Raw genomic sequence first — 24,926 nt, forward strand, 5'->3', positions numbered from 1 at the left:
TAGATTTGGAAAGGGTGGTTTTAAAGAGAAAGATACTTGTTGGCAGAAAGTAAACCAGAAAGAGAGTGCGTAGCCCTTGGTGGAGCCAAGTCTGAACCTTACCAGGTTCTCCCTGGTCAGACCTTCAGCCCAAGTGGCCCAGTGCCTTGTTCTGCTAAAGATGGGTCTTCCTGTGCCATGGGTTCCAGTAAGCGACTCTGTCCCCACCCCCCCAATCCCCCGGCCCCATCAGGGTCAAGGACATGCAGGTGCTGTCGTTATGACACAGCCATGCAGATCAGAAACAGTCCCACCGTGCTGCTCCTAATTCCCTTAATTCTGGGGGGAAAGTGCTAGCTTCTCTCTTTTCTATAGAACAAAAATAGTTTGTGGACTTCTCTCAGGGTTCTGCTTTTGCTTTGAGCCAGTACATTTTTCAACAAAATGTGCCTCAAACCTGGGCATGTACTTCCCTGTATCTGAAGCTGGAGGATCTTCCCTACATCTCAAACGCCTAACATCCTGTGCTTTCCAGAGACTTAGTTCCAAATACTTTTTATTTTGCTTCAGCTTTGAATTAAAAAATAATCCAAGCTTAATTTTGATGTAAATATTTATTTCCCCATAGGTTTCAGAAGGTTTTATACCACATGCCTGAAACAACATGTTCAGTTTTTTAGGAATCTATTTTGCAAACTGAATGTGACTCAGCAGTAGGTATAAGCCTGGAGAGTTATTTGTCTTCCTTAATAGTCAAGATCTGTCACCTTGTGTTTGTGTTTTGGATGACTGTACTGCCTGACTCAGAGATGGACAGTTGCCTGAAACCTTCTGGGAACAAGGTGAAGATGGAAATAAAGAAAAGTTTCATCTTCTGGGTGAATGAAGAGAGAGACTCAAATATACTAGAGAATCAAATTTTTACTCCTTTTAAATGCCTAAAGATTTATCTCTGGAGCTATCGTTTACTTACTTATTTACTCTCAATAAACTTCCAGGTGTTCAGGGGAAAATGTGTGTGTGTGTGTGTGTTTGTGGCCCAGGTGGGGCTGGGATCCAGGCAGGGGGTTGGGAGGCTGAAGCCCCACTTCTTGAACCTATGGGGAAATTAATATTTACATCAAACTTAAGCTTGGAAATTTTTTAAAATTCAAAACTGAAGCAAAATAAAAAGCATTTGGAACTAAGTTTCTGGGAAGCACAGGATGGGGGATAACGAGGGGGTCTGGGGCCCAGAGAGAGAGAGAGAAACAGACAGACAGAAAGAAACAGAGAGAGAAAATGAGAATAAAGCAAAATGTTAAAAATTGGTGAACCCAGGTAAGACACATACTTGTGTTATTATACTATTCCTGCAGCCTTTTAGTCTGTTGGAATTGTTCAGAATTAAACTAAAAGGTGAAGTAAACACCTACACACCCTTAGGCTCCATGTGCCACCCTTAAGCAGGAGGCAGACCCAGGGTCACAGGCAGGTACTGTCACCTGGGCCTTAGCGAGGGCCGAGGGGGATGCTGCTCAGGTGCCCTCCCCCTCCCCTCCCCCTCCCCCCTGCCACTGGCGCCCCTGGCTCAGGCTGGGCCATCAGCAGTTTCCACCTTACTGCATTATTCTTCTTTTCTTCAACTCTTCACACATTTTTTTGCTCATTTTCTTATGCCTGGCCCTGCTTTGCCTCCTATTCTTCTGTGCCCTTACACTGAGTACTGGGAAACAGGGTTATTTGACAAAGGAAAAAATAAAGCCAGAATTGTAACTCAAATACTTGGAACGAGCTGCCTTTAAAACTTCTTTCTTCCAGTAAGAAGGTCACCTCAGATTCAAGCAGAAATGTCAAATTGCCTGTCATTTAAGGACACATTTAAAGAAAATAGGGCAGGAAAATAGCATTTGCTTGCAAACTTCTGCAAAACGAACTTTTCCCTCTGGGCCTGCAAAGACCGACCGTCTCCCTCACTAGGGCAGTTCTGGGTACAGCCCGCTGCTGAGGTTTCAGTTATTGAAAACGATCACTGCTATGTGCTTGTGGTTTAATCCTCTGAAGCCACTTCCTGGAGAGGTCGCAGTAAAGCAGCTATTGTGCCAAAGTTCACAGAGAAGAATGGAGAAAACTGCCTTGGCCGGGGGTCCAGGCGGGGGCGGGGGTCGTTGGGAAGCCCAGGCGGGGCTTGGGGGTCCAGCGGGGGGGGTTGGGAAGCCCAGGCGGGGCTTGGGGGTCCAGCGGGGGTGGTTGGGAAGCCCAGGTGGGACTTGAGGGTCCAGGCGGGGGGGTTGGGAAGCCCAGGCGGGGCTGGGGGTCCAGGTGGGGCTTGTGGGTCCAGGCGGGGGGGTTGGGAAGCCCAGGCGGGGCTGGGGCCCAGGTGGGGCTCGGGGGTGGATGGGGAGGGGCTGGTCTCGGAGGAGAACAACAGTGTAGGATTTTGTTCCACTGGAACAGGGTCCTTGTTGAATCATCAGGGTTCTTACCCCAACCAGATGCGTGATTTTGAGGAGAGGATTAATTAAAGTCCATCTCCCGTTCATCACCTGAAAAGAAAGGGATGGGATGAGATTCCTCGGAGCCCCTCCCAGTTCCCTGGCTTTGTGACAGTTCAGCGAGCAGCCGCCCCAGAGTGGACACAGCCTGACTCTCTGGTGTCAGAGTGATTTTAAACGTGGTTTCAAACCTACACACAATCAGAGTTTAAGCCTGAGCCTTGGGGGCTGCTTTCACCCGAGGAGAGTTGAGATGACTTCTCAGGGTCAGTGGGCAGAAACGGTTTATTTGGAAGAGTTGAGTGTCAGAAAGAGGAGCAGTGGGAACACCACACGTGACAGAACCCGCCGGGCTCCTTCCCTGGGGTCCTTGAGATTAGGGATTCAGGGTGAGGATGACAGGAAGCCTGAACATATAAAAGGAGGCAGTCGGGGTGGGGGAGGGTAGCTCCACAAAGCCACTGAGGACCAGGCTCCTCTGGTCACCCCACCATTTCAGCACGTGGCTCAATCCGCCCACCACATCCACACTGAGCCGGCAGCAAGGCCGACTTTGGAGACTTTTACGTTTTTTTGAGACTTTTAAGTTGACATCTTGGGAGGGTCATACATTTCCACTGACATTTCATTGGCCCAAATCTTGTCACGTGGCCACTCCTAGTTGCAAGGGAGGATGGGAAATGTAGTCTTTGTGGGGATGGGGGCGGTGCCCAGGTAAGAGTCGGGGGTTCTGTTACTGGGGGAGCCGACTTTGGAGGAGGAAATTAGCACCATCTGTCACAGAAACTATATTTTTGAAGAGTAAGGGCTTTGGAATCACCAGTCCTGGGTTTAAACGTCAACCCCCCGCATACTAGCTGTGAGATGTTGGCCAAGCTACTTCACCTCTTTATCCTACTGCATCATCCGTAGATTTAGAGAGAGATTCACATCATGGGGGCAAAATGAAGGAACAAACGCTCAGTATTTAGCACAGCAGCGGTAACCGTTCCACTGGTCCCTGGGTCAACGTCTTTGACTTCATTCATTTACTTGGATACGTGGTATTGATTGCACGTGGTGTGTTTAACTCCTGTTTGTTTTATGTCCTTACTAGAGAACTCGTGAGTCTGGCTGGGACCAGTATGGTTGGGACGTGATAAGCTAGTCCCTGCCCAAAGAGGACAAAGCAACGTGGTCAATGTTGGTGTGACCTTTATGCTAAGCAAGTGGCCTGGTGAACCTTGGGTGGGGTTCAAGTTACAGGAAATGTCTGCGTTTCAGGAACACGTGAAGGATAGGACCCTGTAGAAGCAGGAAGAGCTTAGGGGAGACAGCCCGGGGCGGACACCCAACTAAGGGGAAAGTCCCAGGTCCTCCACATCAACCCCTGCGCCTCATCACCAGTGGGGGAGCTCAGGACGCAGCTCTGAGCCCCTGCCTTCTGATGGTTCCCCACTGATGGGGAGGGGGGTTTCTAGAGTGCAAGGGTTGCTTCCTCTGTCTGCCAACCCTGCCCTGGCCAGTTAAGAGCCATCTGGTTTTACTAGGAGACATTCAGAACTGCATCTGTGCCAGGAACAGAGAAAAAGTCAGACTCCTTCAAGGATATGGGGAGGAGGTATGGGTAAGGATGTTTTTTCTGGATTCACTCATCACTCCCAACTCCCTGGTAGACTTTCAATCATACACATTCCCTGGTAACTTCTGGAACTGGGCACTGTGTAGTCTACGAAGGCTGTGAATAAGACCCAGCCTCTGTCCTCAAGGCCGTCCCCACCCGTGGGAGCCAGACAAGTCACAGGTGTGGTGGATGGCCTGATTGCTCCCACTTCATTCCCCTCCTGGTGTAACTTTGCAACTCCTCCCACCACAGGTGGGGGTATTTCCTGGTCCCACAGATGGCAGTTTGGCCACGTCTTGCTTTGACCAATGGAATGTGGGCCAAAAAGAGTGAGCTAGTTCTGAGCAAGCAAGGCCTCGAGTGCTTTTGCCCACATTGTTTGAGTTTTGCCATCACATGAGAAGATCATCTCCCAGGAAGTCACTGGTCCAAGGAGGGTGAGACACCCATGGAGCTGACTTGGGTCCCACCTGAAGCTTGGAGCCGAGACTAACCCAGCCTAATCTAGGTCAGCCAAGCTCCGTCTGACACACAGACCTGTGAGCAAGAACAAACGACTGGTGTCGTATGGCATTCGGTTTGGGGCTGGCTTGTTAGCAGTATTGTTGTGGCAGCAGCTAGCGATACAACAGGCAACTGCGATAAAGCGTGAGAGGGACCATGGGGAGATGCAGAGGCATCTGATACTCCAGACTTGGGGAGGTTGGTAGGGAGGAATGCTTCGTGAGCTTGTATAAATTATTCACTTTTTTTGGCCCTCATTTTGCTTTTTCCTTGGGGATGCTCTAGATCAGAGGGTAGGTATGCTGCATCCCTCAGCGTATGTCAGAATTGTATGTAAAATAAGAGTTAATCCATAAAGACTATAGGAAGAGTTCTCTGACCAGTAAAATATAAGGAACTTTCGACTTCTGGTGATTCATTCACTCATCCCTTCATTCAACAAATAGGAGTTAGGGAAACAGTGGTGAATAAAATAAAATAAAGCACATGGAGCTTACATGCTGGAGAGAAGAGACATGGTTAATGATAGATGCCATAGAGAGCAATAGAGTAAGAAAGGAAATATGGAGCACTGGGGCGGAAGGTGGTGCAACTTTACGGGAAGGTCAGGGAAGACCACCATGGGTGATGCCTGAGCCCAGACCCTAGCAGTGGCCTTAGGTGAGGAAAGAGCCTCTCAGGCCAAGGGGTAGGGAGTGCTAAGGCATGCTTCAGGAGAGAGAAACACTTAAGAGACAGAACTCCTATTCCAGTGAAAGTTGCTGTAGAGGAATAAATTCAAAAATTTGAGTTTTCTTGTTAAAAAATCCAGGCAAAAGGGTTTTGGTCATCAGGGGAAACCTCCAGAACCCATCCCAGGGACCATCCTCAAGGGGTTCTCTCTTTGGGCGTCAGTGGTTCTTGGTGACCCCTCCTCTGTGTCCTCCTCTAGGCTGTGGGGTGCTGGACCTGCGGTCTCCACCTCCTGTGTCCTCCAGAAGTTCCCGGGAGTGATATTCACCTGGTCCATGTTGATGATGTGGGTCTCTGTCTTCACCATCCAGCCTGAGGAACACATGGGTAAGAAATGACTCTTTCAGCTGGAGGGGACGTGCCTGCAGCTTCTCTGGGGAAAGGAGTTGCTTCTCTAGGGAGGTTCTGTTGTCCTCAGAAAGCAAGGTGTTGGTAGGTGATGGAGTCTTCCTCTTGCCCGTCTCCTCTGGTGCACGAGCTTGCTCTGGGCATCGGTCATTCCTGCCAAAGGAGCAAACCAGAGAGACCCTGCTTTTGCCCTTGACAAAAGGTGCCTTTGGATTTTAACCGTACGACCTGCTGCAACTAAGCTGAACTCAATCAAGATCGACTTTGAATGATAAGGCATCAACAAGTCAAAAATAAGGCCAAACTTTTTTTGTTATCATGTGAACCTGACTTAACTTTTCCCACAGAATGTTGATGGGACTTGATAGTCGCCCTAACCTTGTTATTTGGGAGTTTTGAGATCTTTGTGAGAGGAGGGGTTCATGGGGCCCCCACGTTGTCAGGGGCACGTGGCTTCCTCGGATGGACCTAAAGCCTGACTGTGGGTTCTTTGTCCTTCAGTGGCTGTAGGAAGCTGCCAATTTCATGGCAGGCATCCCAAAACCAGGTTCAAGGTAGAAGGGGAGGCTGTGGCCATGAGGTGCCCCCAGGTGCCATACTGGGACTCTGCTAGCACCCACCTCAATGTGACATGGCGTAGAAACGACTCCACCACGATGGTCCCAGGGGAGGAAGAGATGCGAGTGTGGGTCCAGGACGGCAGCCTCTGGATCGTGCCAGCCTTGAGGGGGGACTCTGGCACCTACATCTGCACTGTCAGGTCAGTCCCTCTGGGATGAGGGTGGGAAGGGGGGCCCTTGCAGAATGGATGCTTGCATGGCGTTTCCATGACAACCTGGATTTCAAAACCCAGCGCACAGGTGGGAACCCACCTTACGTCCACTTCACTGTCACTGAAATACCTCCTACCTGAGAGCCTGTCCCAAGATGTCCTCATGGCGTCCTCTCTCCCTTCACTGAAGTCTCTGCTCAAGTGTCACCTCTATGGAGGGGACGTCCCTGGCCACTTTATCTAAAGCAGGACTCCTGTCACTCTCCCCTTACCCTGTGCTTATTTTTCCTCATCTGTCACACATATATGTGTTTTATGTACTTAAGGTTTGTCTACCCTGTTAGAACGTAAATTCCAGAGGACAGGGACTTGGTTTGTTTGGTTCACTGCTGAATCCACAAGGACCCAAGAAATAGATGTAGAACACTGAGTAGAACTGGAGACCCAGGTGAGACTTCAGGAAGAAGTTAATCCAACTGCTTATTGCACACCTGGGGGAACCAAGCTCACTTATAAAGTTCTCCCAGGCGGTGGGTGTGGAGGTGAGGCTGGAACCCACAGCTCCTGGGGTATAGTCCCCTTCCTCATTGTCCTGTTGCTTTTTTTTCCCTTTAAGTGTGGTAACATAAGCATAATATAAAATTTACCATTTTAGGGGCCTCCCTGGTGGTGCAGTGGTTGAGAATCCGCCTGTCGATGCAGGGGACACGGGTTCGTGCCCTGGTCCGGGAGGATCCCACATGCCGCAGAGCGGCTGGGCCCGTGAGCCGTGGCCGCTGGGCCTGCGCATCCGGAGCCTGTGCTCTGCAACGGGAGACGCCACAACAGTGAGAGGCCCGCATACCGCACAAAAAGAAAAGAAAACATTTACCATTTTAACCCTTTTTAACTGTACCATTCAGTTGTGTTAAGTACAGTCACATGGTTTGTGTGAGCATCACCACCATCCAGCTCCAGAACTCTTTTCATCTTCCCAAGCTGAAACTCTGTCCCCACTGAACAACTCTTCAATGTCCCCTCCCCACCAGCTCCTGGCAACCCGCCTTCTACCTTTATTCTGTCTCGATGAATTTGACTGTTCCAGGTATCTCATATTCCAAGTACCACAGTATTTGTCCTTTCGTGACTGGCTTATTTCACTCAGCACAACGTCTTCAAGGTTCATCCATGTTGTAGCAGGTGTCAAAATTTCCTTCCTTTTTAGGGCTGAATAATATTCCATTATATGTACCGTTGACCCTTGAACAACACGGGGGTGAGGGGCACCAACCCCTAAAGTCAACAATCTGCATATATAACTTATAGTCAGCCTTCAGCATCCACGGTTCCTCAGTATCCTCAGTTTTGCCTCCGTGGATCCAACCAACATGGATTGTGTGATGCTGTAGTATTTACTATTGAAAAACATTTGTGTACAAGTGGACCCACACAGTTCAAACCTGTGTTGTTCAGGGGTCAACTGTACATACCATATTTTGTTTATCCATTTATCCATCAAGGGACACTTAGGCTGCTTCTGCCTTTTGGTTGTTGTGAATAATGCTGTTTGTACATGCCTGTACAAAAATTTGAGTCCCCGATTTCAATTCTTTTGAGTATATACCCAGAAATGGAATTGGTGGATCGTATGGTAATTCTATATTTAATTTTGAGGAACTTATATTGTTTTCCACAGTGGCCAGACCATTTTACATTCCCTCCAGGAATGTACAAGGGTTCCAATTTCTCAACATCCTTACCAACACTTATTATTTTCTGTTTTTTAATAGCCATTCTGATGGGGGTGAAGTGGTATATCGCCGTGATTTTTTTTTTAACATCTTTATTGGGGTATAATTGCTTTACAATGTTGCGTTAGTTTCTGCTGTCTAACAAAGTGAATCAGCTATATGTATACATATATCCCCATATCCCCTCCCTCTAGGTGGTCACAAAGCACTGAGCTGATCTCTCTGTGCTATGCAGCTGCTTCCCACTATCTATCTATTTTACATTTGGTAGTGTCACTGTGATTTTGATTTGCATTTCCCTAATGATTAGTGATCTTGAGCATCTTTCCATGTGCTTTACTGGCCATCTGTGTATATTCTTTGGAGAAATGTCTATTCAAGTCATTTGCCCACTTTAAAATCAAGTTGCTTGTTTATTTGTTTTTGAGTTGTAGGAATTCCTTATGTATTCTGGATATCAATGCCTTACCAGATATATGACGTGCAAATATTTTCTTGCATTCCATGGGTCGCCTTTTCACTCTGCTGATAATGTCCTTTGATGGACAAAAGTTTTAAATTTTGATGAAGTTCAATTTATCTAATTTTTCTTTGGTTGCCTGCGCTTTTCATGTCATAGCCAAGAAATCATGTCTAATGCCATGAAGCTTTCCCTCTGTATTTTCTTCTAAACATTTTTATAGTTTTTGGCTCTTATGTTTTGGTCTTTGATCCATTTTGAGTTAAATTTTGTATATGGGTAAGTTCATGGGCCAACTTCATTCTTTTGCATGTGGCTAACCTGTTTTCCTAAGATCTTTTATTGAAAAGACTGTCCTTTCCCCATTGAACGGTCTAGGCATACCTTGCTGCTTCTTGAAGGAGAAAGTTGTAGGCCTAGTGTTGGCAGCCTTAAACATTTCCTGAGTTAGTTCTTCTGAAAGGATTAGGGCAGAGCATTGGCGTGACTGGGAAATACTCTTCTTGGCCTTGTTTCTTCAGCTGCTGCCTTTCTTCTACCCCAAGGCTCTAATCATCCTCACCAGCCAGCTTCAGAGTCTCCCCACATTTCATAAACTCATTTGACTTAAGGAGAAACTGTGCCCATGAGTGTTTACATTTAGAAAGGCAGCCAAAGAAAGTGACATTCTCAGCACAAAGAAATTACTGGTGAATGGGAGAATTTCAGACAATATCAACCCCAGTCCTAGATGGTGTGTGTGTGTGTTTTCAGTCCTGTCAATGGAAGCAGGCAGACAATCTCATATAGTTGCGGCTCGTGAGCTCTAGAGTGCAGGGTCAGTAGTTGTGGCGCATGGGCTTAGTTGCTTTGCAGCATGTGGGATCTTCCCAGACCAGGGCTTGAACCTGTGTCCGCTGCATTGGCAGGCGGACTTTTAACCACTGCGCCACCAGGGAAGTCCCTGGATATCTGATTTTACAATAGCTATAAATGTATAATTTTTCTTTCCTTTTTAGTGTCAAAAATTCTAACGTTTTTCTAAGGAATACTACGAGGAAAACTTAATAGCATGGTAGAAATAGAATGGAATTTGGAGTCAGAATGATATGGATGTGAATCTTAGTCCTCATTTGCTACCTGGTAGGATCTTGGTCTTATTATTTGATATTTATGGGCCTCACTTTTCTCCTTTGTAAGGAGGTTTGTTGGGAGGGTTCTGTGAAATCATGGCATATGAAGCATAGAGTATGGGGAGCACCATTGTAGGTGTCAGTATGCACATGGAAATGGCCTTTCTTTCCCCAAATGCAAGACTTATTTACTACTGAAGTGATAATATGCAAAAATTAGGGAGATGTGAGCTGTCATATTTGCCTTAAAGTTTGTTTTTATACTTGATTAAAAAATTTGTGCTTAATACCTTATTTTGTTTTGTATTCTTGTAGAAAAAAGAGATCTGAGATTGAGAGGCCAGGGAAACCCGGTGTGGGTTAATCTTTTGTAGCTCGTGGGAGAGTTCCCCTGGCTGACCTCTCAAACTCTCTTCCGGCTTCGGGATTGGGGTCTAATAGAGCGAGGATCACCAGCAGCTGCCATAATGCCCTTTGGCATTTACAGTCACAGGGCATACAACGGCCCTGCTCCTGTGCTGTTTATAATATTGTGACCTAGAACCCACGTAGCTGTTCAGTCCATCAGGGTGGGCAAGGTGATGCTGCTGGGCCACGCAGCCCCCAAGTCTCAGTGCCAGGACCTGTAACCCCACCGTCTGCTCTGGATGGGGGACAGGACATATCTGGTGGATGGCACAAATGACAACCACCTCTTTGCTGTGGGGCTGCCACACTACATGGGGAATATGAGTGGTGATCAAATGATTTCCCCACCCATCTTTCTTTTGAGTTATTTCCATGGGGGGGGTCTGTTGCCCAAGGGGGATGACCAGATCAGTAATGTGAACAGGTTTGTAACTCTCAATATGTCTCGTAAGCTTGGTGTCTGGATGTAATGCCCTGATTTACAGGTTTTCCCACAGCCCTACTGGCTTCTAACCTTGGTTTGACCTCTCAGAGGCTCTATAGCCTTAGGAATTTACTTACTTTCTGCATACCTAATTTTCCTCATCTAAAAGTGATACAGTAGTATCACAGGATTGGAGAATAAATGAAATGATGTATTGCAGAGCACAGAGCCTGGCATGCTCTCCTCCCCAGGAGCTGCTGGGAGGGCTATTTTCAGGTGTGCTCTGTTCTTCAGACTTGTCCTCATTAGCATTTCTTCGATTTGCAGTGAGATTATGCATTCTTCAAGGTGATAGCTGTCTGCATTTCTTCGTGCATAAAATGTTTTTCATCTTTTTCCTTTCTTCAACCAGATATGAAGTAGAATATAGATATTGGCATTATATATTTGAATTAATTTCTTTTTGCTTTCGGGTAGTAAGCATTTATCACTTACTACTTTCACATATAATTTTCACATTTTGTTCCTTCTTTGGGTATAGAATTTTTTTACATTTTGCTGTACCCCTCCCTCCCAACCCCATAAAACACACATGCTCATTGTCTGTGTTGATGTCCAGTGTTTCTTAGGTAGGTCACCAGCAGCTTAGCTGAGCTAATTATATCTTTATGTTTTTCTACTTAAAAAAATTGTTTGTATTAATATCCTCTGTCCTTCCCTCCACATCGTCTGTGTTTCTGTCAATGTTTTGCCTCTGTCCTTTCCCCAGTTCTAGGGTCTGGATAGAATGATGATATTGCGATTATAGTTAGACCCACCAAAAAAATAAATAAAAACCAAACAAACAAATTTATCAAGTTAACTTCCCCTGTGCAGTATTGCAAAAATCATTTCTAGAGCTTATACAAAGTGCTCAGCAGTTTTCTGAAATTTGACTTCAGTTGATAAATGATTTCCAAGAGAAGTAATGAGGATTTTCTTTATATGGAAACAGTGGCTCTTAGGAAACAATATCTCCATCTAGATAAGGTTGCCTGGACCAGGAATTTGGAGCACACTGGGGCTGTGATCAAGAACCTCCCCCGGAACCTGGAAGCGTTTAGGCCCCTTTGAAGAGGACTTGAGGGTTTTCTACTGGCCTTCAATGGTCTTGAAATCAGGCTTGTGGAGGGTCCTTTTTGGAAACATGCAGAATATATCACCATTTCTATATGACAATTATGATGTGTTTTTTTTTTTTTTTTTGTGCTCCAAAGATTCAAAAGGACAAGGGACAAAAGTATTGCAATAGCAATGAGGAAAATACAGAATGCAGAATTTAATAAGATTGGGGAATTATTCTTAATTTCACTTAGTTTTATTTTCATTTTGCCTTGCCATTTATTATTCCTTTTTTTCCCTTTTAAATCAGAAATGCCTCTTACTGTGACGAAATGTCTGTTGAGCTCAGGGTTTTTGAGAAGACAGAAGCTTCCCTGCCTCTCATCTTCTACCCGCAAATTGTAACCTTGTCAGCCTCTGGGTTATTAGTTTGTCCTGATCTGAGTGAATTCATCGGGAACAAAACTGACGTGAAGATTCGATGGTACAAGGTACATCTTTAAGAATTGCCGTTTAATGAAAATGTGTTTGATGAGCCATAGGAAAGATATAAAATACTCATTTGAAGACAATATGTTCACTTTTATATTTCTATTTTTTTAAACCAGTGATTTTAAAAAGGACCATGATTAATATACTCTATTAGTTTTTATAGGGCTTAGGTAAGTGTTCTCAGATGGTGATTTGAAAAGACAGAGTGGAAATGAATGCAGAATAAATAACAGCTGAAGAAAATAGCTTTTTACTCTGTTGTTTGTCTATAGAAATTTTTAGAAAGAACTATTTAACAACTTGATACACATATTGATAGAGTTTTTTGAAAGCACATAAAAATCAACCTTTGAGTTAAAGGAGTAAATATAAACACAATTTCGTGTCTTGACTGGCTGAATAAATATCTACTATCATTGGCTCCCTTGTTTAGACCAGGTGTGGGCAAATGATAGCCAGGGCCAAAAATTGAGCTGCCACCCATTTTTGTATGTTCACCAGCTTAGTTTTCACTTGTTTAAATGGTTTAAAAAAAAGACTAATATTTCATGACCCATGAAAATGATATAAAACTCAAATCTCAGTGTCTATCAGTAATGTTTTACTGGGACACGCTCATTTATTTCTGTGTTTTCGTGGGGCAACGGCAGAGTTGAATAGTTGAACAGAGGCCACGTGGACCGTAGGCCTAAAATATTTACTCTCTGGCCCTTTACAGAAAAAGTTGCCAACTCCTGATATACACCATAGATTGATACTGAAAAGTACAGTTATTTGTTTAAAAATGGATAGAAATGAACCCTTTAATCAAAAAATAGGTTGACCAGTTGACTGGTATTCTAACTACAAGATACCTATAGGATTTCAATTTAATATTGGGAACTTTTAAATGATTTTTGGAGAAAGTAAGCAGCCAGCTCCTAGGAGTTAGCCTGCCCAATTATGGGGCTCTTGGTTTTGTAAGAGCATAAAAAGGTCAAGTGGGGGGTTTTACCGTAGAGGAAAGAGCACAGGTTCTGGGGTTGACCAGTCTGGACTGGAAACCCTGCTTATTCACTGACCTTTTGTATAGCCTTGGTCAGTTATTTTACCTCTTAAACCTGTTCCCTTTGCAAGACGGCAGTTCGTCACTCCCACTGCCTGAGATTGTTTTGAGATTAAATGGAGCACAGTGTGTGAAGCACCTCGTGCAGTGCTTGATTTGTAAATGGTCCTCAATAAATTCAGGTGGACAAGGGTATCATGGTGTCGCTTAATAATAATATTTGTTCCCGTCCTAAGAATGCTAATCATTACTGAGCATGCTCTGTGTACAAGTCTGTTCTAAACTCCCTGACATGAACCCAGTGCAGTAGGGGTTGTTAATATCTCCATTTTACAGATTAGGAAACAGAGACGGGAAATGTAAGGAACGTGCTGAAGGTCATGCAGCTGCTAGAGGGTGAAGCCAAACCTCTGACCCCGGAGGCCAGAACCCACACATCCCTGCCACACGGGGGAGACCTGGGGGCTCGTAGGCCCTGGAATAATTGTGCTGCTGGGCCCTGTTTGCTTTTTTCATATTTGATCACTCATGTTGGGAACAATGAAATCTCTTTAATTGTACAATTAGACTTCATGAGCTATGTGGTTGACAAACTATTCCAGTTATGCCTGGGTTCTCATTCAGAAAAAGTCTCTGAAAAGACGCAAGGTTATATATGACTATTGCAATCATCGTTTTTTTTAAAGGCATTTCTTTTTTAAAAAATTAATTTATTTATTCATTTTTGGCTGTGTTGGGTCCTCATTGCTGCGCACGGGCTTTCTCTAGTTGCGGCGAGCAGGGGCTACTCTTCATTGCAGTGCGCGGGCTTCTCATTGTGGTGGCTTCTCTTGTTGCGGAGCATGGGAGCTAGGTGCATGGGCCTCAGTAGTTGTGGCACACGGGCTCAGTAGTTGTGGCACACAGGCCCAGCTGCTCCATGGCATGTGGGATCTTCCCGGACCAGGGATCGAACCTGTGTCCCCTGCATTGGCAGGCGGACTCTCAATCACTGCGCCATTAGGGAAGCCCCACAATCATCATGGTTTTGAAAGAGATGTTCCTGAGAACATTTTGTGCTCATGAGGGTGTGTTCTCTGTTACTGGAGACCTCCCTCTTGAGGGTCTGCTCTGTAGAACGCACAGTACCTTTTGTCCATACGGGAAGTGTGGTCTCATGTCTCACATTTATTTTTTTTATTATTATTTTTTAAAATAAATTTATTTGTTTTTGGCTACGTTGGTTCTTTGTTGCTGTGCTCAGGCTTTCTCTAGTTGTGGCGAGCAGGGGCTACTCTTCGTTGTGGTGCATGGGCTTCTCATTGCGGTGGCTTCTCTTGTTGTGGAGCATGGGCTCTAGGTGCGTGGGCTTCAGTAATTGTGGCACGTGGGCTCAGTAGCTGTGGCTCGTGGGCTCAGTAGTTGTGGCGCACGGGCTTAGCTGCTCCACGGCATGTGGGATCTTCCCAGATCAGGACTCAAACCCATGTCCCATGCACTGGCAGGCGGATTCCTAACCACTGTGCCACCAGGGAAGCCCCACATTTATTTTTGTCTTACAAATTTTTCTCTGTCTCTACTGACTCCTAAAATTGAGATGATTTTTAAAGTGATTACTGCAACATCAACTCTTCTGAGCATTGTTCTCCAAGTTGCCATGACTACGTCATAGCACTCCTTTCTGGATGTTTCCCAAGGTCTATAGGCAGCTGTTATGCCATAAATATATTTATATTTTAATCGCCTACTTTGTCAAAGAAGATAGTTTCTTTTTTTCCCATTGTGCCAAAGCAAATGGGCTTTAAACATTCTGGTTAAACAAACCCAGCCATCCTGTGTTATATGCTAACAAACTCCCCCCAGTAAAAATACAGTTAAAAGCATGTCCCAAAGGACAATATTTGCAAAGTAAATATCAGAGCGATTCTTGGATTGCAGATTCAACAGTGACGGATAATAGCAATGCTGTTCATAGTTTCTGAGCTGTCAATTAAGATATAGCGTAACTTTGAAAAACATTTTCTCTTAAGGATTCTGTCCCTTTGGATCAAGACAATGAGAAATTTCTAAGTGTGAGGGGAACTCGCTTACTGGTAAACAATGTGTCTCTGGAGGATGCAGGCTATTATCGGTGTGCCATGACGTTTGCCCACGGAGGCAGGCAATACAACATCACCAGGAATATCAAACTCCGTGTTAAGAGTGAGTACTTGCCATCAAGGTACCTCTGCACCCTGGTTCAGCAACAAGCATGCAAGGAAAAAATTAGGGTTCCCGCAGAATTCTTTGAATGTCTTTTGGTATGAAAGGATATGGCAACTCTCTAAGCATCAGTTTTCTAAGATGTGTAGGACACTTGGAAAGAGAGGAAGCAGGGTGTTTTCATGAGGAATGGTGAATCCCTGGGTAGTGGACAGGGTTCCGAGTCTGAGGCTAAAACATACACCACTAGAGGGAGCCAAACAGTGGTTCTCTTGGAAGGTCCCTTTGGAAGGCTTGCACCTCCAGGGCCAGCTATCAGGACACGGTCGCCATAACTTTGTGTATAATTCTAGGATACTAGGATTTTATTGGATTTTTCCGTGAGAAGGCTATGCATTGGCATATGTAGTGAAAATTGCCCTTTTCTGGTCTTTCCCAAGCAGGTCTAGTTACCCTTGAAACCAGGATTTTAAATAGTGAGGGATCTCATTGGTTTAAATGAGTTCTACCTGAAAATAATCTTGTGAACAGTACTGAGTAGCATGTCAAGTTTATCCACGGTTTCCTCCATGCCTCCTGCGTGCGGGGCATCAAGCTTGGTGCACAGGGCACACAAGTGATGCAGTTCTGGCCCCTGCCCTGGAAGGTATGGCGCTTTTCTTTGTTTTATACACGGAGTAACTACACAACTGGAGTCTTTTAAGGGCATTTCAGAGAGCATTGGAACTATATTAAGGTTCCATGATTGGTCTGTGAGGGGAAAGACTTTTTTCTCCCAGAGAATCCAGAGATTCAGTTTTACTACAGGGAACATCGTGTCTCCCGTGAATGGAAATCTCTAGATTATTTTCTTGTAACGTCTTGTGAAGATTCATTCACATCCACCCCTTGCTCCCGCACAGCGGGGATCCCTGAGAATCCCGTGCCTTTGAAGGGGCCCCGAATTATCCTGTTCATGTGATACTGCACAGGAACACTAGGGGGCGCCAACCTACCTATAATCCTGTGTCCGGGCCACGCTGTGTCTCAGCCGTTCTCAAAGGGTGGTCCTCGGCCAGCGGCAGCGGAGGCGGTGGCGGCATCGCCTGGGTACTCATCAGACCTGCAAAATCTCAGGCCCCATCCCAGACCTACTGAATCAGAAACGATGAGCAGTCTGTGTTGAACACCCCCACCACCCCCGTGTCGGTGATGCTGATGCAGCCTGGAATTGGGACCCATGGATGAATTCACGTCTCGTCCTTGGGGCGTTCTTGTCCCCTCTCTGCTCCCAGCCTCTGTGCAGCAGCCCTGTGACCGTGAGGGGAGGGAAAAGCTCCCGGTCATGGTGGAGAAGCCGTCTGCTCCCTGGGCTCTCCTGGGATGCTGCGTAATGCTTACTCCCGTTAGGGTTTCAAATGCTCTTTAGTGGAAGAGGTGCGGATGGAGCAGAACTCTTCGTCCACCCCCGTACACTGTCCTTTCTGCTCCAGTTCAGGTGCCCAGTTTCTTCCAGCTGCTGGGAGGTCTGCCTCTCAGGGAGCTGGGTTCCAATTCCCCCCGCCCAAGGGTCAATCACCTCAACTAAAAAGCTCTGGTGGTCAAGCTGGGTTACTCTGTTTATCACTCAGTATGGGGTTAGCATCACGAACAGGTGGTTCTGGGGCCCCTGTGCCTTTTTTATTTTTTATTTCTTTGGAAGCGACTCCAGGGTTCTGTGGTAGGTGCATGGGATGGCAGGGAGGGAGTGGGGAGAGATACTTTGGGGCCAGGAGCCTCTGGGGTAAGACCTATCCTGTGGACAGCGTGAAGGTTCCTGTTAAGGATTCATTCAGCAAGCCGGGGAGCGGAATGGTTAATTGTTACCACAGAGCGGAGAACATCTGTTCGTGGAATGTGTGTTTAACTGTGGCTTCTTCCAGTCATCTCTCTTCTGGGAAAAGCATTGGCCAAAGAGGCTCAATTTCGTGGAGAGCCGGTTTCCTTTGCCGGGCAAAAGCCAAGTCTCACAATGGCTGGCCCTACTGTAAAGGATCATTTAGTTAATTAGCTAAACAATAGACCCTGACCCTCAGCTTCCAAGGAAGGCTTTCCTAACTGAATCTCTTTTCCTCGTATCTTTCTCAGAAAGAGAAGAGGAGACGATTCCCGTGATCATCTCCCCCCACCAGACCATCTCAGCTTCGCTGGGTAAGGACCCTGTAACCCACCTGGATGCCTGCAGTCCCAAAGCTGGGGCCCCAGGACCCCTGTGTCACCGACTGCGGCTGCCATGGGGTTTGCAGGTCCCCCTACCGCAGCGGGAAATAGCAAATGAGAGGGAACATTTCCCTTTACCAAATCCTGTCAGTAATGGCATTATCTGAAAACATGTACGCTTTGCTTCTTGAAAACCCTGCCTAGAAAAATCTCAGTGCAAAAATCAGAACATTCTAGTAGCTGTTAACTGCATGAAAGGATTAAGGCATGATGCCCCAGAAAGTCAGCACCTGTGGTGTATTTAAAATAATTCACTTTACCAATACGTGGCTGACGCTCAGCATTTCCCCAAGACTCCGGCTCTGCCCCTGATGGTCCCCCCAGAGACAGTTTCTTATCGCCAAAATAGCTGGTCAGCGGGTCAAGGGAGTTAATGAAAATGCATGACAGAGGTTTTCACCATGTTTCACCATCCTGGCCAGCACGCACTTTCTTATTGAGCGCTGCTAAGTCTGATAAGATGCCATTCAGGGCTTCCCTGGTGGCGCAGTGGTTGAGAGTCCGCCTGCCAATGTAGGGGACACGGGTTCATGCCCCGGTCCGGGAGGATCCCACATGCCGTGGAGCCATGGCCGCTGAGCCTGCGCGTCGGGAGCCTGTGCTCCGCAGCGGGAGAGGCCACAGCAGTGAGAGGCCCGCATACCGCAAAAAAGAAAACAAAAAAAAGATGCCATTCAATGCCAACATCAACCCCGTGGGGAGGTCTTATTTCTCAGAATTTCCAGAAGGAAAAGCTGCCCAGGGGGTCCCTGGCTCAGTATCTGTCAAAACGCCATAGTCGGGTCTGGCTGGGGTTCAGACTCAGGCCTGTGTGTCTGTAAGGCCTGTACCTTTTCTGTGTGTCTGTTTTTATATAGTGGTTTTGTAGGCCTTATGCTCATTTATTAAACCCTGGCTACAGAGTCCTGTCTATCTACATATCATCTATCTACCTATCTATCATCTATCTATTATCTATCTAACCATCCATCTATCATCTATTATCTATCTGTCATCTATCTATCTATTATCTGTTATCTATCTACCTCCCTCCCTCCCTCCCTCCCTCTTTTGTCTGGTGGTTTTTAACTTTCACTGGTGGTCATGGAGAAGGAGGGCTCTTGCACAGACACCAGGATTGCTGCCTGACACCTGAGTTGCAGCTCCCAACAGCTGCCTTGGCTCTCAGAAGAGCCTCCTGGAAGCTTGGGGAATTGGGGACCCGGGTTAGCGCTGACTAGCGCCCCAGCACCCCTGCCCCTCTGTGTTCCCCAGCCCAGTGGAGCTGAGTCTCTGGCCCTTTCGCTTTGCATGCACTAATGTGCCTGGCAGAGTCATATGAGGCCGGAACGAATGGGCTGCTTTTGGCTGAGAAATCTTTAAGGTCACAAGGGATGTGAAGGAAGAAGAAAAGTGGGCTTTCTGAGCCTGAAGTGACCAGGTGCATTCAAGCACACACCCCAGGGAGGCACACTACCCACGAGGAAGAAACACATGGGAAGGATTTTTTCATTTATTCCCCCTCCTCCCCTTTGGTGACTAAAAAAAAAAATCAACATAGTGATTGAGGCAGGGGACCTAGGACCATCATATTGCACAACTGTAGAAGGCATCATTCATGTAAAACACAGTGGCTTTTGAAAGGATTCATCCTAAATGAACATGACCAGGGATAGAGAGCTCCTAGGGGAAACAGGAGAGCAGAGACCAGCAATGGGCAAAGAGACAGAATCCTCTGAATTCTGGATCTGGATTTTTGGAGACAAGAAGAATAAACTGTGGAAGAAGGCAGCTCTGGAATCCAGAATGCACTGTAGGAGCCGAGTGGCCTTGGGGAAGCCATTTGCCTCTGGGTTTCCATCTGCCCTGAGGACCAGTGGAAAGAGCTGGAGACCCTTGGTAAATACTGATGCTCTAGGTGAATGGAATTGCTTGAGGGAACTAAGTTTCCTTCTAAGAAAAGAATTGGTGAGGGTGTCTGAAAAGAGGGGGGAAGATCCACCGCTCAGATCTGCTGATGTGACCCCGTCCCCTGGCTGGCTTCTGATGTTTGATGTGCTGCGTCTTGCTGTCACAGGGTCGAGACTGACAATCCCGTGTAAGGTGTTTCTGGGAGCTGGCATACACGCGACCACCTTGCTGTGGTGGACTGCCAACAACACATACGTAGAGGATGCCTACCAGGAGGGCCGCGTGACCAAGGGGCAGCGCCAGTAAGTGGGGGAAGATCTTCCTCATCCCCTGGGCGGAGCTGTTGTGAACCCCCTGTAGACTCCACTTCCTTGTAGATACAATGTCCTAGCCAATCCATCCATATGACACACACACCACATTACAAATATATATATATATTTTTTTATTCTACTCCGTTGGATTTTTAGAATCTTAAACATTGGGTTTTGCCAAGAATCACTAACTGTTCTTGAGAATCAAGCCTTCTCTCTAAATCTATGAGCTGCAGCCTACTACTTGACATGGGTGTTGCCTCTTCTAGCTGTTTAATTAGATCTTTCTTCCTTGAGCATTGCAGAGTCAAACATTCACAGCCCTTAAAATGACCCTGAAACTTAGCCACGGGATCCGAGAGCCGCCTCTGCTTCCTTCCAGCCTCTAAGGAAGGTTACTCTGAAAGAAAGCGAGGACTCTGTCCTCATAAGCCTTCATCTCCGGGAAATATTTTCTCACTCTGAAAGTAGAACAATCAGGCCTTGTAAATGGAAACCATTTGCGTGTGAGGAAGGCAGACCCTTCAATGTTCCAAATTATAAAGTGTTTTTAAAATTATACTTTCAGTACTCTGAAGTCGCCTGAACTTTTGCTGGCCCAATTTTTGTCTTTTTGGAAGGACCTATCAAAAAAGGTCTTTCTGGATGCAATTTAGTGGATAGAAATTATGTGTGGCTAGTGCAACTGTTTGCTTGCAAATCCTCGTTGTGAAAAGCTTGGGCAGACCCCACATGCCGCATATCAGCTTACTCATACTGTCTTTTTGCTTAAAGGAGCCTATTTTCCCCCCATAGATTAAAAAAAAATAGTCCTAGTGGATCCACATCCATGATATTTTTATTCATACTAACAGATCATAGTGAAGCATCTTCGGATTCCTGCAACATTGCAAATGGCAGTGCTGTTGATTAGAGACCCCTCCACTGCGGTTCATCTGCAGCCCTCGGATCTGAACTTGAGTTTCTAGAGTGAGGGTTGGCAGTGAGTGGGGATGAGGGTAGACACCGTGGAGGACGGGATTCCTGGAAACTCCCTGCCCTCCAATATGCAAATGATTTCTTGGTGATACAGTCCAATTTCCCAAAACTTGACATTTCTATTTCTACTACTGTTTCTTTGTTCATCAAGGGCCTTAAAAAGTGATTTCTCCCCCATTATCCAAACTAAACTGGCTTCTGCAAGTGCTCCTTGTCACAAGTATCCTATCATAGTGACCAGCGTCTTCAGGGTCCCTCTTACCTTCAGGAACAGGCTTAGAAATTCTCCCAAATACGTAACAAATATAATGGCAAGTGCCTCTAACTTGGTAAATCGTGACATCAATTTAAGCACAGTGGGGCCTTGAGAATGTGTAGGTGTCTATGTCGAAAAGACACTTTATGTTTAACTAAGTGTTTTCTCACTTAGGGAATACTCAGAAAATAATGAGAATTATATTGAAGTGCCACTGATTTTTGATCCAGTCATAAGAGAGGATTTGCACACGGATTTTACATGTGTTGTCCGTAATACGATGAGTTTCCAGATGCTTCGTACTACAGTCAAAGAAGGTATGGATTTTGGGGACATTAAAGGGAAAAACTATGTGTTGGATGCTCTGTGGATGCTAAATAAAGCTCCCGACGCTCTGGGTGATTACTTAGGAGGGCCCGTGAGTTTCCCATTAGTGGAGCACAGAAAGCAAATCTCTCATCTTTTATAACATTTTTGGTAGGGTGGAGGCTGGCTTTTGGAGATTGTACTCAAAGAAAAATTTAAAGAGGAAGCTGATTTTTTGGGAAAAAAGATAAAATGGTTCTGCGATAGATTTAAAAAAAACCCGTGTCCTCTAGTGGTTCTGCCTGGATCAGCAGGACCAGCTCTGCTTTCATGACCCCTCGAGGAGGGTGCAATGCTTTTTATCCCGAGGTTGAGAGATTTCATCCTCCAAGAGCTGGGAACTGGAAGGTGCGCAGGGCTCAGGCAGCTTCAGGGTTAAAGCCGTCAGTCATCAGGAGATAAAGCATAAGGCTGTAGCCAAACCAACCCAGTGCTCACGGAAGGACATTTACAAAAGAAAAGAAAACCCTGACTTACCATTTTGACAAATCGATTTCTTCTCAGTGTCTGAGCGCTGAGCAGGAAAGGGAGACGTGGGGGATGTAGTCTGTAGACAGCCCGAAGGATAAGAAGGGAAGAGACAAGGCGATCCCTACCAGGACCCTTACCCTGCCTGCTGGGCCGTCTGCACAATCAATAAACACAAACTGCCCCACAGATTCCTTATTTGCAGCGGAGGCAGCTGCAGACAAGCTTTTACTTGGAAAGCTGAGAATTTGTGGAAGCCTCAGGGCAGGAAGGACAGCACAGTATAACTTCTCTCCAGCTGTGGTCCATGCATACCAGCATCCCTGACTTGAGCCACTCGTTGAAAATGCAGATTCCTAGGCCCACCCCCAGATCTACCCGGTCAGCTTCTCTGGGGTGAGGCCAAAGACGGCAATGTAGCAAGCTCCTTTCATGTTAAAGTTTCAGAACTGTTGCCCTAGGACACACGCAAAGGCTGACGTCCCAGATCATTTCCATGAGTGGGTTGGTGGTGGTACAAACTTGGAAATGGAGGATCCCACAGAAAGTGGGATCCACTGCTGGGCTTCAGAATAGTGACCCAAAGGAAGCCATGGTTTGTCTGCTCCTGATGCTGGGAACCTGCAAACGTTTCTAAGACGTGAGCCCTGACCCGGCATGTCCTTCGCTGGGTGGGCCATGGCTGATCACAGAGGGCACAGGTCAAAGCCTTTCACCAGGGCTGAGAGGTGCCTCCAAATGGCTGCTCCGAAAATTAAAGCTTCACTTGTGTCTAAGCCTTGAGGGATTTTAAGGTGTAAGAATCATCTGGAGAAATTGTCTGAGATTGTGTCAATTTCTGAACGCCTGCACAGACTAAGATAAATAGTAGCTTAAAAATGCAGAATTCTAGCCTCATCATCCATGCGCTAGTTAACTTTTTTAATTTAATTTTTATTATATATTAGAGTATAGTTGATTGACAATGTTCTGTTAGTTTCAGATGTACAGCAAAGTGAATCAGTTATACATATACATATATCTGCTCTTTTTCAGATTCTTTTCCCATATAGGTTATTACAGAATATTGAGCAGAGTTCCCTGCGCTCTACAGTCGGTCCTTGCTGGTTACCTGTAGTGTGTATATGTCAGTCCCAAACTCCTAATTTATCCCTCCTCCTCAACACTTGTTAACTTTTTATCCATACTTCCTATATTTTCTAAAATAAATTAAATTTTAAATTTATTTTTGCTAGGTTAGGTCTCTTCGTTGCTGCGTGCAGGCTTTCTCTAGTTGCAGTGAGCGGGGGCTAGTCTTCTTTGCGGTGCGCGGGCTTCTCATTGAGGTGGCTTCTCTTGTTGAGGAGCACGGGCTCTAGGCACGTGGGCTTCAGTAGTTGTGGCACGCGGGCTCAGTAGTTGTGGCTCACGGGCTCCAGAGCGCAGGCTCAGTAGTTGTGGCGCATGGGCTTAGTTGCTTCACGGCATGTGGGATCTTCCTGGACCAGGGATCGAACCTGTGTCCCCTGCACTGGCAGGCGGATTCTTAACCACTGCACTACCAGGGATTGCTTCTTATATTTTCATAACACAGAGATGCCAAGGAGTAGAATATAAAATAGCTGGATCCAAGCGATAATCTTGACACCTAAAGCTCCTTTATTCAAAGTTTTTCTTTTCCTTTGTTACTTTACTGACGCCTCATGACACCCATGCTCATGGAAAAGGGCAAATGATGTGCTGGCCACGTCACAGTCAGCTAGCAGAGACCTAGACAGGCATCTTATTGCACACAGCCCAACGGGTAGAGCAAAATTAGACCATCGACACCTGCCCACCCCCCCAACTCTGCATTGCTTCTCTCCAATGGATATTTGTTCTACCTTCCTCGTTTGCCTAATGCCACAGATATCATTCTCAAGTATCCTTGATCTTGGTGTAAGACAGACTTTCTGAAAATCAGTACATATTTATTAGAAGTGACAAACACCACTTCCTTCTCTGTAAAGTGCACGGCAATGTCCTATTTGGTGGTAGAAGCGTGTTCACCCCTCACATGTCTGTTCTTCCTACAGCTGCCACGTTCTCCTGGGAGATTACACTGGCCCCCTTTTCCCTCATCTTCTTGGTTTTGGGGGGAATGTGGATGCACAGACGGTGTAAACGCAGAACTGGAAAAGCCTATGGTTGGATGGAGTTAAAGACCAGCCATCAGATTCTCAATCCTATCCGAGTAAAATAAAGGAAATAAAACAGTTCAAATCAAACGATGTCCTTTCTTCCGGAAGCAACCCTGGTTTTTGAGGGACGTAGTTCTTTTCCTCAGTTGTTTAACAGAGCTGCTGTGTTTATAGTGGGTTTACAGTAAAAGACTGAAGTGGACATGTAAAGTTTATTCAGAAACTGAATCACGGGAGCCAGTGTGCACATGGGTGGGCGTGAGGTGCTCTTTGAATAAGAGGTGAAAACACCTAAATGAGTTTTGGAATTCATTCATTCATTTCACAAAAATGTGTTAAAAGTCTACTTTAGCGATGCTCTATGGCAGGTGTTATAGATAAAGACATGGTTTTCCTTTCGGGAAGGTGGAATTTCATGTTGAAATGGGAAAGCATGGTTTCGAAATACTAAAGAAGAGTCACAGCAAGAATTGGTAAATGCTTTTTAAAAGGACGATCCAAAAAATAGTAATTCAAATAGATGGTCAGAAAAATATGTTAGAACATACTAGCAGACTGAGAAATGGATTCGCCTTCATAATGAAACTTCTGAAAATAAAGAGAATGGAAGAGTATTGAGACAATTGCATACACATTGAGAAAAAAGTAATCAGAGCCTCTTTTATGTAATACGCCAAAACTAAATTCCAGCTAAATTAATGAGTTAAATCAAAAAAATCAAATTTCAGGAAAATTGGCATGACTCACTCCTTCACCTATTCAAGTCTTTGTCCAAATGTGACCTTCCCAGAGGCCCTTATAAGAGTCCCTTCCAAACCCTCTCTGTTCCCCCCAACTCTGCTTTGTGTCATTATAGCTCTTATCACCACCAGACCTTCCATTATATAGTTGC

The 24,926-nt window shown here is 45.8% G+C and overlaps 1 protein-coding gene across 1 annotated transcript; it reads left to right on the forward strand.

Moving 5' to 3' along the window:
- Positions 1-764: 764 nt before the first annotated feature.
- Positions 765-24,096, forward strand: IL1R2 (interleukin 1 receptor type 2; the record flags this gene model as incomplete). Its single annotated transcript, XM_079720643.1, has 10 exons — positions 765-821; positions 3,983-4,059; positions 5,492-5,619; positions 6,142-6,400; positions 11,958-12,138; positions 15,194-15,365; positions 17,472-17,534; positions 19,660-19,795; positions 21,216-21,358; positions 23,930-24,096. The coding sequence occupies 10 exons, from the start codon at positions 765-767 to the stop codon at positions 24,094-24,096; spliced, it is 1,383 nt and encodes a 460-aa protein (XP_079576769.1).
- Positions 24,097-24,926: the final 830 nt, after the last annotated feature.

This window comes from Hyperoodon ampullatus, assembly GCF_949752795.1.
Source record: "Hyperoodon ampullatus genome assembly, chromosome: 15".
Taxonomy (NCBI): Eukaryota; Metazoa; Chordata; class Mammalia; order Artiodactyla; family Ziphiidae; genus Hyperoodon; species Hyperoodon ampullatus.